General features: G+C 36.5%; 1 protein-coding gene across 1 annotated transcript in view; it reads left to right on the top strand.

Moving 5' to 3' along the window:
• Nucleotides 1–18,720, top strand: part of MYBPC1 (myosin binding protein C1) — a gene marked incomplete at its 5' end in the record, with an annotated part of 73,550 nt that overhangs the window by 21,911 nt on the left and 32,919 nt on the right. Inside the window, 9 exons of the mRNA XM_047785796.1 lie at nt 992–1,048; nt 6,563–6,729; nt 7,134–7,266; nt 8,862–8,986; nt 9,978–10,083; nt 11,520–11,686; nt 13,002–13,164; nt 14,235–14,341; nt 14,920–15,053. Coding sequence (XP_047641752.1) covers nt 992–1,048; nt 6,563–6,729; nt 7,134–7,266; nt 8,862–8,986; nt 9,978–10,083; nt 11,520–11,686; nt 13,002–13,164; nt 14,235–14,341; nt 14,920–15,053 — 1,159 coding nt within the window. The remainder of the gene's footprint in view (nt 1–991; nt 1,049–6,562; nt 6,730–7,133; nt 7,267–8,861; nt 8,987–9,977; nt 10,084–11,519; nt 11,687–13,001; nt 13,165–14,234; nt 14,342–14,919; nt 15,054–18,720) is intronic.

Below are 18,720 nucleotides of genomic sequence, written 5' to 3'. Positions count from 1 at the left end.
ATGTCAAAAGGAATGCTCCAAATACCTTCTGTTAAAGAAAATTTGAAAACACATTGAGTTCAATTCTTATAACGTACGTGTTATACACATTGTTTTTAAACCCACAGACTCTTTTCTTAGAAACCATAACTAACATTTGTAAAGAGCAGAAAACAAAATCTTCCTTAAAAAATTAAACATGTAAGTAAATACGTAGTGCCATTTAAATGTCAGCTCCATAGCTTCTATTTAGAGTTTCTATGAAATCATGAAGGTGGCTGCATGCCTAATTTAAGATGCATTTCTCTACAGGGAAGCACTTTTAAAAACTCCTAGTAAAGGGCTCAACAATTCTAGGACAAATTTTTGGAAAATACATTTTAAAAGGTATAAAAATTAACAAGAAAATGAAAAGCTTATAATTATTCCCCTTTAAAAGAGAAAGGAATGCATCTTTTTAAAAGCTCTGCACTAGCTCCATTTTTATGTTATGTTGGTATCACGTTATCCGATTCATCTTCTGATGCACACAAGGAGGTTGCTTTGAATATAAGTGTTATACTTATATATTTGACATGGTACACTTGGTCCTCCAAGCCAATCTCTGTCTGACATGAATAACAGAGATCAGCAAAAGTCCTTTGCTTTTTACACAGGTATGTTTCTAGAGCCCCCAACTTGCAAAAACAAAGTACTTTGTGTTGCTTGGCTTAAGTGCATTTGTGTTACTCTGTTTAACACAAATCCAAGCAGTTTTATATATGCAATCCACAAAAAAATGTCTTCTGAAATCAGAGTAACACAAGCTCCTGGGGTTTACTTTTCCACAAGTACATACTCCAAAACGTAAAATGTCACTTGTGTGAAAAGAAATCGTTTGTGTTGATTCAGTCCCATGACTTGTGTGCTGGTACAAAATTGCATATACGTTATACGTAGAGTGTTTGGGGGAAACTGTTTTGTATGTGCCTCAGCCTTAAACCAAGATTTGCTTCTCTTTTGTCAATGACAGTGGAGACGGTCAAGACGATGCAGGGGAACTTGACTTTAGTGGTCTCCTGAAACGTAGGTGAGAACCCAGTGATGGAGTGAGGCGCTTTGGCCTGGAACTATTTTAGATGCCCACTCAGAGAAGTCAAGTTTAACGTGGATGTTTGTCAAAGATGTTCTCATTTCCTAAAATGTGTTTGGCTTGTGGAATACCATAACAGAGTCAACTAAAAAAGAGAGAAACAACTGCATACTAATCTGTTCAAGATTTTAGCTGATGCTTTTACTCTCTTCGTAAATGTTTCCTGAGTCTTCACATATTTTCTTAGTTGGGGATGAGGAAATTTGAAAACTGAGACAGAAGACTTGAATACCTAGATGCCTGAGATTTCTCTCATGATTTCTATTATTTCAATCATGATGCATTGTCATGATTGAATAACTAAAGCCTTTTTTTCTTCTGCTTTTGATATTTGACTGAAAAGTCAACTTCACAATTTTGGTATAGTCTCTTCAGGTATATGTGTGTGTGTGTGTGTGTATATGTGTGTATATATATATATATTATATATACATGCACATTTTTAAAAACGTAGACTAATATACCATATTGATGATTTACTGTATTTCATCAAATGTGACATCATTCACATTAATATATACCTGTATTTTATAAATCACTAAGCAATGGAAAAAATTTCTCCAAATAGTTTATTATGACAAACTATTGACATATAAAGCACATCCTTACTTCAGAGGTGTTTAAAATGTCAAAAATATACATTTTAGAAGAGAGAAAATATAGCAATAAAATGGATATGTATTTAGTATTATCACTCACACTCTCTTAACTTGGTACTCTCTCACAATAAAATATATAGAGTTTCATTGTGGATATTTAGTACACAAAAATTTTCTAGAATTTCTGCCCACATATATACATATACATCATCATAAATGCGGTCTATATATATGTGATTATATATATAAAGATGTATATATCTAGATACTCACTGTAATACAGAAGCAACAAAAAGAAAATGACTTCTGCCAGTATTGTCCTTATCTCCCAAACTTGTAAATAAACAGTAAAACTACAATTCTAAATTAATGGTATATAATATTGATACCACTTTTCATTTAGCATTTTAGGTTCATTTTTCATTATTTTTACCTCTTTCTCTGGTTACTACAATAACATAAGTGTAGATATGCTTCACAACAAATTACAAATAGTAATAATTGGGCTTGTGTTCATTCTCAGTTTAGTTGGATGGCTTTATTCAAGTCCCTATGAATGAAAAATTCACCCCAGCTCTAAATATTTAGGTCGAGAGCATAAATATTAACAGGTTCCATTTATTAATAATCAAATGGATATTATCCAATCAGTAGACTTTGGCAGTATCAAAAACATCTTTCCTCTTCCGGATACTTCAAATAAATCATTAGTCTCAATAATATGCGTTAATTCCCCAAATGTATTTAAAGCAATAGTATATGAAGTGACCTTAAGTGAGCCTCACTCTTCTCTGTTCTATGGATGAGACCAAAGACCAGAGAAGTTGAACAACTTACCCCAAGTCACACAGCTAGTTAGGGGCAGGGCAGGGACTTAAATCCAAATTTCCCTTTCCTGAGCACATAGCCTGTGACTCCACGCAAGAAAAGCCACTCTGAATCTGCTTCAGAAGTAGGTGCCTCAAAGTTCCCGCTGTGGCACAACGGGATCCGAGGCAGTGTATTGGGAGCACTGGAACGCAGGTTCAACACCCGCTCCCCTGCCGCCCCAGACTGGCACATCCGGTGTTGCTGCAGCTGCGGCTTTTGTCGCACTTGTGGCTCAGATCCATTCCCTGGCCTGGGAACTCCATGTGCTGTAGGGCGGCTAAAGAACAACAAAAGAAGTAGCTGCCTCGGTTGATAATAGGAATTGAAACTTTAGGGAGATGAGACAGATTTGTTTTGTTTTTTTCCTGCAGTCATTTACTCAACCAGGAAAGTACCAAATGCTTTCTTTGCATAAAATGTAAAATTCGGTGACGTGAGGAAAAGAAATACAGTGCCTTCCAGTGCCTGACACATAGGAAGGGATAAATACATATTCGTGGCAAGGAAAAGGTAGTGGTTGAAACATGGGTTTGAGTCTTAACTCTCCCATTTACCAGTTACATGACTCTTGTCAAATTACATGTCCTCTCTGAGACTTGTTTTCCACATCTGTAAATACTGAGAATAAAAATTACATAAGAGCATTATTGTGAGAATTAATTAAATATAAAAGGCCTGGTTCATATAGGTGTCAAATATCCACTTCCCCCCAAAATGTGACATTTTCCCTTGAAGAGCTTATATTAGTAAAGTGACAAAATACACCTAACATACACATCAATCAACAAAAATGTGATACAGTAGATTATTAAATGCCATGTCTGATTTAAAAGGACAAAGAAAACAAGAGCAGACTACGTCTACCAGTATTTTGGAGAGGAAAAGAAATCTAATTAATGCTCAAAACGACTTAAGAAAAAAATTACTAGAAAAAAAAAATGGGCAGCCATGTCTCCTGTTCTCATTTTCTTTACATCCCCTAATTATGATTTGCACTCATAATTAGATTTTTTAACATAAAACTATATTCATTTACTATGTACTAATCCACCAATATAATCTGAATCATTGTGTTCTCCTACTAATTTGTGAATCGCATGTGTTTTCATTGTGGTAATGACATGGGGTTACCATTTCTACTCCTCCAAGAGTGTGTGACAAAATCTCTATGAGAGTAAACTGCATTATGACCAACATCTGTATACAACAAAAGATCTCCCTGCTCTGAACAAAGCCAGGATATTTCAAATAAACATTAGATAAATCAGATCTTTTGGGCAGTATCTTGTTATGGGATTTTGGCCTATACAAATACTCATTTATTTCTACATAAAATTTCTGTAACTTCTTTGTACTTCACTAGGATTGTCAAGTTATAGAAATTTTGATGGGGATGGAAGTACTGGGCATGTTATATAGGTCTATCCCAATGCTTGGCAAGAATTGGTGGTACCTATAGAAATTTTGATTTTTTTTTTTTTCCGCCTACTGGAATTTAATGTAGCCATGCAGATAGGGTCATGTGCAGCCACCATGGTAAGTAAAGATATGTTCTGGATGATTTTAGGAAATGCTAAAGGTGGAAACCTTGATCTCACATCCCAATGCAAAAGGACGAATACTTCCTACAATTTATGATTCGGTGAAATGACGGGGAGGAAAGGAAGGAATCGGAAAGAGGTCCTGGGTGTCTGTATACAAAACTTGATAAGATAAAAGACTTGGTAGAGTGGGGTGTATTTTGGTGTTTTAACCTAAAAATAAAAATAAAAGAAGTGAGAATGACAGTTGATGAATCTACCAACCAACCTGACTTAAGAAGTCACACTAAAAAGGATGACCTTTATTACTGGCTTCTTTTGTATAAACATTCACCTCATGGGTCTAGCTATGTCTCCATGTTTGATTTGTGCCTCTTATTAGCTGTTTTAATCTAGTTTGATATCTTTCATTTTTTCTTCACCCATTTCAGGAGGATATTTGAAATGGGTATGTAATTCTTCTTGGCTGAAATACAAATTGAACACAGTGTCATATGGCATAATTGTACAATTTGGGGACTATATTAGACTAGAATGTGACAAAAATGGAGCACTGATGTAGTGGATTGAGGAAAGACCCACAGAGAGGATATACATATATACATATCTACATACACATTTTAATTGCAATTCTCCAAGACTTCCTACAACATATTTAAATGTTGTATTTGAAATTTAGGCTGCTTTCAGGCAGTAGATTGGGCAAATTATCAACAATATTCCAAGTTTAGGACAATATTCTTAAGCTTTTTCAATTTCTTTGTGTTAACAGAGTGTGTAGTTATCATTTCAGTGAAATGAAGATGATAGTTGTGTCGAGTTTTTTGAAGACACATTTGCCTAATGGCGTTGCTAGTCCTTCACAAAGGTTACTGATGACCAAGGATCTCTCACTTCCTTCCATTTTTCAGATTTGCCTCAGCATCCTTCTTTACTGGGCAAAAGACTTACCTAACAATGGAAATTAGATATGCAGAAGTCATCCTTGCTTAATGCCACTCTAAACTCTATGTTCGTATTTATAGTCTCCTCCTCTTCCCTATGATTACAACCTAGTATTTCCTCAAGAAATTCTGAAACAGGTGTAATTAACATGACAATGCAAACATAGGTAGCCCATTACTTGTTAACACAATGGCATGAATCTGTGTTCACACTGTGATGTTTGAGATGTGTTGACCAGTTTTCCTGGAAAATCACATCCAAACCAGCATTATTCACAGTAAGCAGTCACTATAATATTTCCAAATTAAACTGATGGAAACAGTTAACTAAAGTTAAACACAACAAATTAAGCTAGTGAAGGAAATCAATTTAAATTATATCTTGCATTTACACTAAGGCTCTCCCTAAAGACTATTTATTCCTGAGTTCTGTTTCATTATTTGGTTTTAAAATAAGGACAAATGGAGTTCTCTCATGGCTTAATGGGTTAAGGATCCAGCATTGTCACCACTGTAGCTCTGGTTATAGCTGTGGCATGGAACTTCTGCATGCTGTAGGAGTGTCCAAAAATAAAAAATAAAATTAAATAGGGACAGGAAAGTGTATGCACTTTAAATCACATATACATATTAGTTACATATATTCTTTATATGTTCTTTTGTTGGTGATCAAAATTTAGTCATGATTTTGATAATTACACTAAGTTATCTTCACCTTGTTCATGCAAGTCCAGTGACTTGCTTTATAGTTTCACATTTATATTTTTATGATTCATAGCCAACTTGCTTCCAAACAGGTTCAGAACAGTACTTTAGGATGAAATATGAAAGAATTTGGGGTCTCATTCTCTTTTTGCTTTGACAGTTTAGGGGGAAAATAGTTTTCTTTTAAAAAGAATATGTATCCACAAAAATCAAATGAAAAACAAAACCAAAACCACAGTTTCAAATATTTTTTGTATTAAAAAAGAAAAAATAATTAACGTGCACATTTACTAACATAGTGGGGAAAGAAAGATTCGAAATATTGTATTTGTAGCATCTCTCAATATAGCTAGCAAATATGCACACCAACAAAGCTTGAAAGAGAGCATTTTTCTTTCATAGGTCACTATCTCAAGTCTTCTAGTTTTCAATATTCATGTTCTTGATGAAAATTGATCTCAAGTTCCTCAAAAATCTCACCTTCTATTTAGATTTTCCAGTTAGAAATGAATAACAATAGCTTCTGGATATTTCCTGATAGCCTGCCCTCCTCCTAATATTGCGTTTTTAACTAGGAAAACAAGAATATTAATATAAGTGCACGTATCTGATCTTTCACCATCTGGAACTTTCCCTGACACTTCAAGCAGACTTTCGTCTCGGCTTTGAGTATTCAGGCTTTAAACAGAGCTTTTATCACAGAACCTAAAATTCGGTATCACACTCCGACCTTCCTTATCTTTAAGGACCAGTGGGCACCTACTAAACTAGGTAATGGTTCTCCCCGCTTAGAGAGGTGAAGCAGCAGGAGGAAGAACCTGAGGTCGATGTATGGGAGCTGCTGAAGAATGCGAACCCCAACGAGTACGAGAGGATCGCCTTCCAGTACGGCATCACTGATCTGCGTGGGATGCTCAAGCGGCTCAAGCGCATGCGCAGAGTGGAGAAGAAGAGCGCCGGTGAGCAAACCCGGGGGAGGGGTCTGCGCGGGGCGGAGGGTTGCCGAGTCCCAGGAGGGTGAAGACCCCTACGGTAAACCCCACTCCACAGTCACTAGTGGGTTGTGGTGGAATTTGCAGGGGTGACACCTCTCTGGGTTAACTTGGCTTCAGGTGAAGTGACTTCCTGCCAGTCGGACAGCTGCTCAAGATTTAAGGATTTTCTTTACATTTTTAAATTGTCTTATTTTTTTTTTAATATAAATCGACACAGACTTCTACAATATAAGGGATGATTTGGAAGCTGCCTAATTTTTTCCTCTTCGGTCTCAATTTTTTATATTTAGTTTTAGCTTCTCATACATCTATTGACTATTTAAATTCATAGCATGTATTAACATAGTTTTGCTCCTTCTCTCTACCAGCTTTTGCAAAAATTCTTGATCCTGCTTATCAGGTTGATAAAGGAGGCAGGGTAAGATTTGCTGTGGAACTGGCAGATCCAAAATTGGAGGTGAAATGGTATAAAAATGGTCAAGAAATTCGACCCAGTACAAAGTAAGTGGGATTTGCAAGTTATCAGTGGTAACTATAGAAATCAAAAAGCAGTTTGACTTAATGTTCTATGCCTAAAAGCACTTTTTTTTTGCATACACCTGTATGTTGCAAAATCATATGGTGGGACAGTAAAAATTTTTCATGTATTTTGGAACCATCAAAATTATAGGACTATAGAAATTAAACCCTGTTTGGGGTTTTAATTCTATAAAAATTATTTCAGGTGATTCCCAGTTATAGTTTTGTGTCAATATAGATTATATATAGGTGGTTATTTCAGAGCGAAACTTCTCCCAATGTTTTTAGAATGAAATTTTGAAAAAAACAATTTGAGTTGCATATTTGATATACCAGCTAGAAATCACACTTTATAATTAGATAACTTGTTTTTCCAGAACAGCATCTAAAGCCTGTGTTTTATTGGTTTTTTTTTGGCCCAAATGAGGAGACAGACTAATCCCTGATATCCGATGGTATTGCCTGGCTATTATGAAACTACTTTATAGAGATCCTGCTCAGCCCAAGAGATTTTCAACTCCAATATGTATATTTTTAAGTTAACAGGAGCCATGTGCTTTTTTTTTTCTTTTTCTTTTTGTCTTTTTAAAAGATTTTTATTTTTTTCTGTTGTAGTTGATACGCACATATTTATAAAAGATTTTAATCTTGAAAAGTCTGTCACTTCTGTAGTACAGTTATGTGGTTTCCAATTTTTTAATGTGGTCATGCTCTCAAAGCGACTTTGTGATAATGTTTAATATCTAGTAAGAATCTCTTGAAGGTGGCCCAAATTTATCAAAAACATAATTCTGTTTGATTATCTTTATTTAGAAAATGTTGTTTAGTGTTTTGTTCTTGAAATCTTCAGTTTGAGAATTTCCCTAATGAGAACTTTTTCTTTAGTCTCTTCTAAGGCCCTAAAATACTTATCCATGATCTAGGTCACAAATAATCAAACTTGCAGTCTTCTTGGCTTCTAGTTTTTTGTTTCCAGACATTCAAGCTCTTTCTTAGTTGATGTTAACTATAACACTAGCCTTAGGCTCATAAGAGAATATCAGATTCAGTAGAATTTGTATCAGTGATTAAATTCATATTCTTGCTTAAATTGTATAATCGTTTATTCCCCCCTTAAAATCTCTATCACTGGGCTAGGCAGGAGTGAAGTCAGTGAATCAATGGAAAAGATCAACTGTCTGTCCTTCTATAAAGTAGATACATTGATCATTTTTTAAATTGTACAGCCTTAAAAACCTTAGCCAACCCTAACTTCTAGCAGTAGGTCAAAAGTTGTTTCAATGGCAAATATGGAAGTAATGATTTATATTTGAAATGAAAAACATTATATAAAAGAAAGTGATATAAATTAAATATTATGTGTAAATATCCATATATATTATATGTTAAAAGATAGAAATTGGTTTCATGTTTGATGTTTATTAAACTGTGTAAGCTATGGCTGCGTATCAAAGGGCAGAGGAAAATTATTTCTGACTTTCAAATGTGACTGAATTATAAGCCAAATTTGGTTTCAGTAAAGAAAAGAATAAAATCAAATTCATGGACTCTGTTTATCTCCTTCCTATTTAAAATAGATACATCTTTGAACATAAAGGATGTGAAAGAATCATGTTTATCAATAACTGTGGGCTAACAGATGATTCAGAGTATTATGTGACAGCTGGTGATGAGAAATGTTCCACTGAGCTCTTTGTAAGAGGTAAGGTGAAATCTCCTATTGTAAACATCAAGAGCCATTGGCTCTCCTTCTCTCCGGGGCAATAATCCAAATGGAAGTAATGAGATGAGCTTCACTTGGGCTCCAGCACAGAGACCGTAGTACGTCTAGAAATGCTTTAGTTTGGGTGGTACAACTGGCTCCGTGTTGAAGCACCTCTACACTGGCAGTTATTGTACATCCTAATTAATTGCCAGGTTTGTTGAAGACTAGAAAAGAGGAGGGGAGGACAAAACTGCTGAGTAAAAATGCCTTGTGGTTTGGGTCAAGCAAGCAGTATTTGCAGTGCAGTTGTTCTAGTTCTAGTTTCTGAAACCCAGCAAAGTGTACAGGGTAATCCTCATTTTACACACTAAGCTGGTCACGAATAGATTTCCCGAGAAACAGCTTCATTAGTTAAGGGCACCAAGAGTGTGGAAGATCATCATTTACTAAGACACGGTGAAAAGACCTAGAAGGTGTCAGTGAGGCCATGAATCTCTTATTTTCCTTATGAGGACCTGTGATTAAGGCAACTATGTGATCTTATATACATCAACTATATTTCAATGAAAAAAATGTTTAAATGACAACACCTTAATCTCTGTCATCCATCCAGCTAGAACCACAATCAAAGAATTTTTGTGTGATAGGTTCTCCTTCACCAGAAATGTCTACCATCTGGTATCTTATCTGCCAAAGGAATGATAATTGGTATATTTTTTCCTGCTCTCTAAAACCATAATTTATTAGATTTGAAGAGTTCTTAGAAAGTGGAAAAAAAACTTGCCAGCTATTTATTTTGCCATGAGATGTCATTAAAAACAAACAAACAAAAAAAACTGCTACATACCACCATCTAACCGTAGCACTATGATAAATGATATTTTCTTATTGTTGGGTTTTCATCTATGAACAAACCTAAGGTCAGGAGACAGGTTTTTTGACATTCAATAATTCTGATTCCCCCCCTCCTTTTTTTTTTCCATGCTAGAGCCTCCAGTTATGGTGACCAAACAGCTGGAAGATACAAAAGCTTACTGTGGAGAGAGAGTGGAATTAGAATGTGAGGTGTCTGAAGATGATGCCAACGTAAAATGGTAAATAGCTTTCCTGAGGTCTGTCCATTTTTACAAGACAAAAGAAAGGGCCCTTCGTAGCTTGGAGAATAGGAAATTGCTTTTGCACATATGAAAAGAAACTCACCCTCATTCGTGTTACTAGCAATTATAACTAAAGCTTTATCAAGATACTGTGAAAATGAAAACTGAGAAATGTCCAGAAATCTATCTTGGTAAGGATATAGGGAAGCAGGCACTTACGAGTAAAGGGATGGCTCAGGGTTCCCCAGGTCTATTTAACTCCAAAGTCCATGGGTGCTCTATACCATGCTTACTCTTACTATACCATACTGACAAGTTACATGGAAAAATTTTTTTCATTTTATTATTAGTCACTTTATTGTTACCGTATCTCAAGAAAATATTTTAGACTGAGAATTACCGATTACTTAAAAAAATTTTTTAATAAAAAGCATTTTTTAATCTGATGGGAAGTGTTTTCTCAAGTTCTCTGCAAATAACTTCAAAATTAAAGACTAGAAGACTCCAAGCATTCCTGTTGTGGCTCAGCGGAAGTGAATCCGACTAGGATCCGTGAGGAAGCTGGCTCAATCCCTGGCCTCGCTCACTGGGTTAAGGATCTGGCGTTGCTGTGAGCTTTGGTGTAGGTCACAGTCGCAGCTTGGATCCAGCGTTGCTGTGGCTGTGGTATAGTCCGGCAGCTGCAGTTCCAATTCAACCCCTAGTCTGGGAACTTCCATATGCCATGGGTGCAGCCCTAAAAAGTGGGGGGGAGGTAAAGACTAGAAGACCCAGAATCTTAAAAATGAAATACTTTGTTGAGAAATATAGTAAATTATGCCACAGGAATCTCTAGTAATTGGTACAGAATAGATTGTTCATTCTAATCTAGAATCTTGGCTATCTTTCCAATGTATTAAAAATGTTATTCTTACTTGTGTGTGCCAAGAGCCCAGACGTGGATAATACCCACTCTTAATATCTTTATCTGATTGATCTTGAACGGAAAGAGGGGGCATACTTTTTTTTTTGTCTTTTTGCCATTTCTTGGGCTATTCTCACGGCATGTGGAGGTTCCCAGGCTAGGGGTTTAATCAGAGCTGTAGCCACCAGCCTACACCAGAGCCACAGCAATGCAGGATCTGAGCCAGGAGTCTTCTACCTATACCACAGCTCATGGCAACACCGGATCCTTAACCCACTGAGCAAGGTCAGGGATCGAACCTGCAACCTCATGGTTCCTAGTCGGATTCGTTAACCACTGCGCCATGACAGGAACTCCCAGGAGGGGGTTACATTTTTAATGTAATTTTTCAGGAAATGCTTGCCCAGTATTAGGCCACTGATAGATTGATTCATAAGTTCTTTAATTCAGCAAAGAGTCTTTGAATGTTTGGTATCTGTATCCTGAAGAGTCTTTTATAAAACTTTTTTTATAATATATTTTAACTCAGGTTTAAGAATGGTGAGGAAATTATCCCCGGTCCAAAATCAAGATACCGAATTAAAGTTGACGGCAAGAAACACATCTTGATCATAGAAGGAGCAACAAAGGCTGATACTGCAGAATATTCTGTAATGACAACAGGAGGACAGTCATCTGCTAAACTTAGTGTTGACTGTAAGTAAGACTTCCTTGGATATCTTCCAGGTGGTTTTCCTAGTGGTGTTGCATTTGTTAATTCAACTCAATCTATCCGATTTCTACTTGTGACAGTTTTAAACATGTGACATTAGATTCCATTCTAGTTGAGTGTCTGTGTCATATCCATCAGGGTCTCTGAGAAAAGAACCTACTACTCAATTTAATAGTAGAATACCAGGAGTTCCTGCTGTGGCCCAAGTGGGTTAAGAATCCAACTGTAGTGGTTTGGTTTGCTGCAGAGGTGAGGGTTCAGTCCCTAGCACAGCACAGTGGGCTAAGAATACAACATTGCCACAGCTACACTGGGTTCAATCCCTGGTCCAAGAAGTTCCATATGCTGTGGGAGCAGCCACAAAAAAAAAAATGTAGAGTATCAGTATTGGGAAGGAAGTATAAAAATCACCTGCCACAGAGTTATCCAAATGGTTAAGAGATATTTTAATCCTCAAACCATATAAATGGTTGATAAATACTTAGATATGATATCAAATCCTGATATCCTGTTTCCTTAATCCATAGATGAACTTACTATCTATTCATTAAACATTCAGCATTCTACAATTTGGAGTGAGGAGTTACTCAAAATAATGGTCTTCAGCTGAGAAGACTGTAAGGGCGAGTTTGCGGATATTCTTCAGCGGCATGAGGGAATGCATGTTCTTCCCCAAAGGCCCCCGATGATAGTCAGTTCTTAGCGGCAGAGTCTGTTAGCCATGAAAGTTAGAATAGCAAATTTCACAAGAAGATTAATAGGAAATGCAGAGCAGAAATACCACTTCTTTACTTCTTTCTTAGTCTGGGTGTGATTCATATGATCATCGAATTATTTGGAAATAATCTCGGTATACTCCTTATGTTTTGGGGAATGGTAGTCATTTGAGTATAATATCAAAAAAGTTTTTTTCAATCATAGGCAGATCCTTATCTGATATTTTTATCCATTTAAAACAATTACAGTCGGGAGTTCCCATTATGGCTCAGCAGAAATGAATCTTACTAGCACCCATGAGGATGCAGGTTTGATTCTTGGCCTCACTCATTGGGTTAAAGATCCAGCATTGCTGTGAGCTGTGGTGTAGGTTGCAGACCCAGCTCGGATCTGGCATTGCTGTGGCTGAGGCATAGGCTGGCACCTGTAGCTCTGATTCAACCCCTAGCCTGGGAACCTCCATATGCCACAGGTAATAAAAAAATTATTATAGCAAAACTGATTGTACCATTGTGAAATGAAACCATCTTGACCTGTCTGGAATTGGAATTTGTCGCTTATAACCATCTATTATTTCTGTAGTAAAACCTCTGAAGATATTGACACCTCTGACTGATCAGACTGTAAACCTTGGAAAAGAAATCTGCTTGAAATGTGAAATCTCTGAAAACATATCAGGAAAATGGACTAAAAATAGTCTACCTGTTCAGGAAACTGACCGTCTAAAGATTATTCACAAAGGAAGGTAAGCAAGCTAGGGTGATCCCTAAGTGAGGACTGGTGCCCATCTTCACTTCTTCCTAGTTCCTAAGTTACATAATTGGTGAGGATGTTTGGAGAGTAGTCATGGGGAGAGGATCTATTTCTCACTCTTTTCTCCAAATAGCAAGAGTATGTGATTTGCCTGTTGTACATCATGTCCTACCTGCGATGCTACACCCATACCTTACAGTAAGCTGCTATGTTATTTCAAAACCCATTGACTGAGTCTTCCATATAGACACGAGGTTAGAGGAATGACACTGAATTCTGGTTGAGGAACTAGTCAAATTTGATAACTGTCCCTAACCTAACCAATAAGAGGTACATGACCTTTCCACAATTTGTTGAGGGGCTGCATAATAGTCTAGAGTCTAGCAAAGATGTAAGGCAGCTTGGATCTGTGGATTCTTAGGAGATTGTGAGTGAACTGCAGGGGCCCCAATAAATCCTCTGAAGTTGTAAGCGAATTCTGTGTATACAAAAATACTTGCTTTTCTCCAGATTGAGGAGTCACAGAGTCCACCAGATATTCACTGGGTCATGATGCCAATAAAGTTAAGGACTATTGCTCTTATGGTGATACTTTATAATAACTATAGATGAAGTAAAACCTTTAGAAATCATGAATTACTCTGTTGAATGCCTGAAATTTATATAATATTGTACATCAACTATACCTCAATTTTAAAAAAATAATCTATTGCTCTTAGGTTTGTATAAAAAGCCAAAGTCAAGGTTATTCTTGGTAATCACTTGAATCTTAAAGTATGGCATTAGTGAGCTGTTATCTTCTAATCTTTTTTTAATCTGTGAGATTTTTTAAAAAGCATAGGAGATTCTTATATAATATGCAGGCTGTATTTGTAGAGGTAGTTCATAAAGCCCAAAATAACTACTGAATGTGAATTAGTAAATAGGATGATTAAGGCTTCACATTATTTACTCTTTCTCCAGGATGTACTAAATAAGTAATAAAATAAAATCAGGTGTCCCCCCAGTTTGGGTCCTAAATCCTTGCAAAGTTTTAGAAATATGTTTTTTTCATTTCCTTAGGATCCACAAATTGGTGATAGCCAATGCTCTCATTGAGGATGAAGGTGATTATGTATTTACACCAGATGCCTACTCTGTTACTTTGCCTGCCAAAGTTCATGTCATTGGTGAGTAGATAAAAGAAATCATTGCAGAGTGGTGTCCTTGTTTTTCTGGTTTTGGTTACCTTGAAATTATATTCAAAACAGGATATTTAAAGAAAAGGTAGATGGGAGTTCCCATTGTAGCTCAGTGGTAGTGAACCTGACTAGTATCCATGAGGATGGTTCAATCCCTGGCCTTGCTCAGTAGGTTAAGGATCTGGCATTGCCATGAGCTGTGGTATAGGTCACAGATGCAGCTCACATCTGGCACTGCTGTGGTTTAGGCTGGCAGCTGTAACTCTGATTTGACCCTTAGCCTGAAAACTTCCATATGGTGTGGATGCAGCCCTAAAAAGAAAAAAATATATATTTAAAGAAAAAGTACATGAATTAGTATTAATCATTAATCATAATGGTTGATTCTTGAGAAATCTTAGAATATAAGTAGTTTTTCAAGGAACCAGGCACCAACTGTTTGACTCCTATTGCATCCTTTTTGATCAGGTAAAATATTGGTTAGTAACATTGTTTAACCCTAAGTACTAGCCCAGATATTCACATGGAAATAACTGTCTGATAACAAAGGCATGTTAATATTCCAGATCCTCCTAGGATTAACCTGGATGGTCTCGGTCCTGACAATACAGTGACAGTAATTGCAGGAAACAAGCTTCGTCTAGAGATTCCCATCAGTGGAGAACCACCTCCTAAAGTCATTTGGAGCCGAGCAGACAAGGTTTGTTCTATACACACACACACACACACACACACACACACACTGCCCATCCCACTCCCTGCCCACCATTAGGAAGGCAAATGAGTGTACAGTAAAGATGTAATTCCTTTAATTAAGAAAGATCACTGATTTTCAAGCAAATATAATAATAATTTATTTACTTTTCATATATCTGACTATTATGTAACTATATGCATATAAATGTTATGTGTAGCAAATGAGATTCCACCTTTTGTTCTAATGGGTTTCAGGAAATGAGGTGGGAGAGAAATGGACAATGAATCATTAAATAAATAAAGTCATTTATTTATTAATGAGTGGATAGTTATGAGTGATATGAAGATTTTTTAAAAAGGTAATATGATTAGTAAGTGACTGAATGGTGCATGACAAAAGCCTCTGTGAATGACAACAATGTGGCCCTAAAAAAAAAGCGAAAAAAAAACCTATAAAATCTTAGATACAAGAAGCTCAATAACACCCCAACCCAAGGAGCATTGAGAAAACAGCATTCAGAGATCTTGCTGTAGCTCAGTGTGATCAGGGGCCTCTCTGCAGTGCCAGAATGCAGATTTGATTCCCATCCCAGCACAGTGGGTTAAATGTGGATCTGATCCCTGGCCCAGAAATTCCATATGCCACAGGGCGGCTGAAAAAAAAAAGAGAAAAAAGAAAATGACCTTAAGACTCATCATAATAAAATTGCTCAAAACTTTTGGTTAAGAAAAAGTCTTAAAAGTAGGCAGAGAAAAAAGGTCGCATGAAATCCACAAGAACAAAGGCAGATCTCTCTGGAAGCAAAGCAAGTAAGAAGACAGTGGAGCAACATTTAAAGGAAAAACAAAAACAAACAAACAAAAAAAAAACCTGTCAACCTAGAATTCTATACTCAATAGAAATAATTTTCAGAAATGAAGGCAAAATAAAATTATTTTCATATGTACAAAAGCTGAAAGAAGCAATCTCCAGCAGACCCACACTACAGGAAATGCTAAAAGAAGCCTTTAAGTCAGAAGGAAATGATACAAAGATGAGAACAGGTCCACAAAAGAACTGAGAGCATCAGAATGGTAATTATGTGGATAAACACATAGGATTTTTTCATATTATTTAAATCTCTTTAAAAGATAATTGACTGTTTAAATAAAAGTAATAAAAATGCACTGTGGGGCTTCTAACTTACGTGTAAGTAAAATTTATGACAGTGAAAACATAAGGCCAACAGGGGAGAAATGAAATAAGGATTGGAAGGAGTGAAATGGACATATGCTATTGTAAGTTTCTTTGCTGTACATGAAATATAATACCACATGAAGGTAGACTAAACATAAACCCTAAAGGAACCTCTAAAATAATAAAATGAAGAGTTATAGCTAATAGGCCAAAAAAAGACATACAGTGGAATCACAAAAAAATATTTAGTGAAACCAAGAGAAGGCAGGAAAAGAGGCAAAACAAACAATTGAGACAAATAGAAATCAAATAGAAAGATGATAGAGTTACAAAGAAAAAAGATAAATTAGAGATTTCAATACTTTTCTCTCAACAGTTGATAGAATAAGACAGGCAATCAATAAAGATATACAAGGTTTGAGAAACACTATTAACCATCTTGATGGTAGTTTACATTTTAGAACACTCCTATTAAACAAAGCAGAATGGCCATTATTTTAAAATGCACGTGGAGGGAGTTCCCATCGTGGCTCAGTGGTCAACGAATCCAACTAGGAACCATGAAGTTGCAGGTTCGATCCCTGGCCTTGCTCAGTGGGTTAAGGATCCGGCATTGCCGTGAGCTGTGGTGTAGGTTGAAAATGCGGCTCAGATCCTGCATTGCTGTGGCTCTGGCGTAGGCCGGTGGCTACAGCTCTGATTCGACCCCTAGCCTGAGAACCTACATATGCTGCTGGAGCGGCCCAAGAAATGGCAAAAAGACCAAAAAAATAAAAAATAGAAAAAATAAATAAAATGCACACGGAAAATTTACCAAAATAGACCACAAATCAGTCTCAATAAATATAAAAGGATTCAGGTCATGTAAGTTATACTTTCTCACCACAATGGAATTAGTTAGAAAACAACAACAGAAAGATTTGGAAAATTTCCAAATATTTAGAAACTAAGTAATTTATTTTTAAGTAACTCATGGATCAAAGAAGAAATCACAAGAGAAACTGGAAAATATTTATGAATGTAGCATAAAACAGAATTTGCAAAATGCCATTAAATCAGTACGGAGTAGCCTTATATCTATTAAAGAAATGAAACTTGTAGTTTAAATTCTTTAAAAAAAAAATTCCAGGAGTTCCTGTGTCACAGTGGAAACAAATCTGACTAGTGTCCATGAGGATGCAGGTTTGATCCCAGGCTTCGCTCAGTGGGTTGGGGATCTGGCATTACTTTGGGCTGTGGTATAGATTCCAGATAGGGCTCGGACCCCGTGTTGCTGTGGCTGTGGCTGGCAGCTGTAGCTCCAAGTAGACCCCTAGTCTGGGAACCTCCATATGTCACAGGTGTGGCCCTAAAAAGCAAATAAATAAATAAAAAGAAGAAGAAGAAAAGAAAGAAAAATGGAAAAAGAAAAGAAAAGAAAATTCCACATCTAAATGATTTTATCGAGGAGTTCTACCAAATATTTAAGAAAGAAATAGTAGGAGTTCCCGTCGTGGCTCGGTGGTAACAAACCTGACTAGTGTCCATGAGGACACAGATTCAATCACTGGCCTCGCTCAGTGGGTTAAGGATCCAGGATCGCCATGAACTGTGGTGTAGGTTGGAGATGATCCTGCTTTGCTGTGGCTGTGGTGTAGACTGGGAGCTGTAGCTCTGATTCTACCCATAGCCTGGGAACTCTTGTTATAACTCAGGTGCAGCCCTAAAAAGCCAAAAGAAAGAAAGAGAGAGAGAGAAAGAAAAAGAAGGAAAGAGAAAGAAGGGAGGGAAGGAAGGAAGAAAGGAAGGAAGAAAGAAAGGAAGAAACAGGGAGGGAAGAAGGAAGGAAGGAAATTTAGCACAGATTCCTCCAGAAAGTTGAAGACAAGAAAATAGGACAATACATTCTCAAAGGCCAGTATTACCTTTGTAGCAAAACCAAAAAAAAGACATAACAAGACAAGAAAGCTACAAACCAATATCACTCATGAACGTAGATGAAAAAGTTCTAAACAAAATTTAGCAAATCAAATCTGAAAACATATAAAAGGAACAATACATCATATCCACATGGGGTTTATCTCAGGAATGCAAAAGTAGGTTTAACATTTTAAAATAAGGTAACATAAACCACCACATTAACAAACCAGAGGGGAAAAAAGATCATCTCAATAGATATAGAAAAATGTTTGACAAAATCCAACATTCATTCCAAATAAAAACCTCTCAGCAAAGTGAAAGGAACTTATTCAACATGATAAAAGACACCCATGGAAATCCTACAGCTGTCATCCTCCTTAGTGGTGAGAGGTTGGATACTTTCCCTCTAAGTTCAGAAAGAAGAAAGAGAAGATGTTCGCCTATTCAACATTGTACTGGAGGTTCTAGCCAAGGCAATCAAGCAAGAAAAAGAAATAAAAGACCTCCACTTTGGAAAGGAAGGTGTAGAACTGTCTTTATTTGCAGGTGACATAGTCATTGATGCAGAAAAGCCAGTGGAATCCACACACACAAA

The sequence above is a fragment of the Phacochoerus africanus genome, chromosome 7, assembly GCF_016906955.1.
Source record: "Phacochoerus africanus isolate WHEZ1 chromosome 7, ROS_Pafr_v1, whole genome shotgun sequence".
Classification (NCBI taxonomy): Eukaryota; Metazoa; Chordata; class Mammalia; order Artiodactyla; family Suidae; genus Phacochoerus; species Phacochoerus africanus.
The sequence above is the reverse complement of the archived record's forward strand: the minus strand, read 5'-3'. Positions and strand labels throughout refer to the sequence as shown.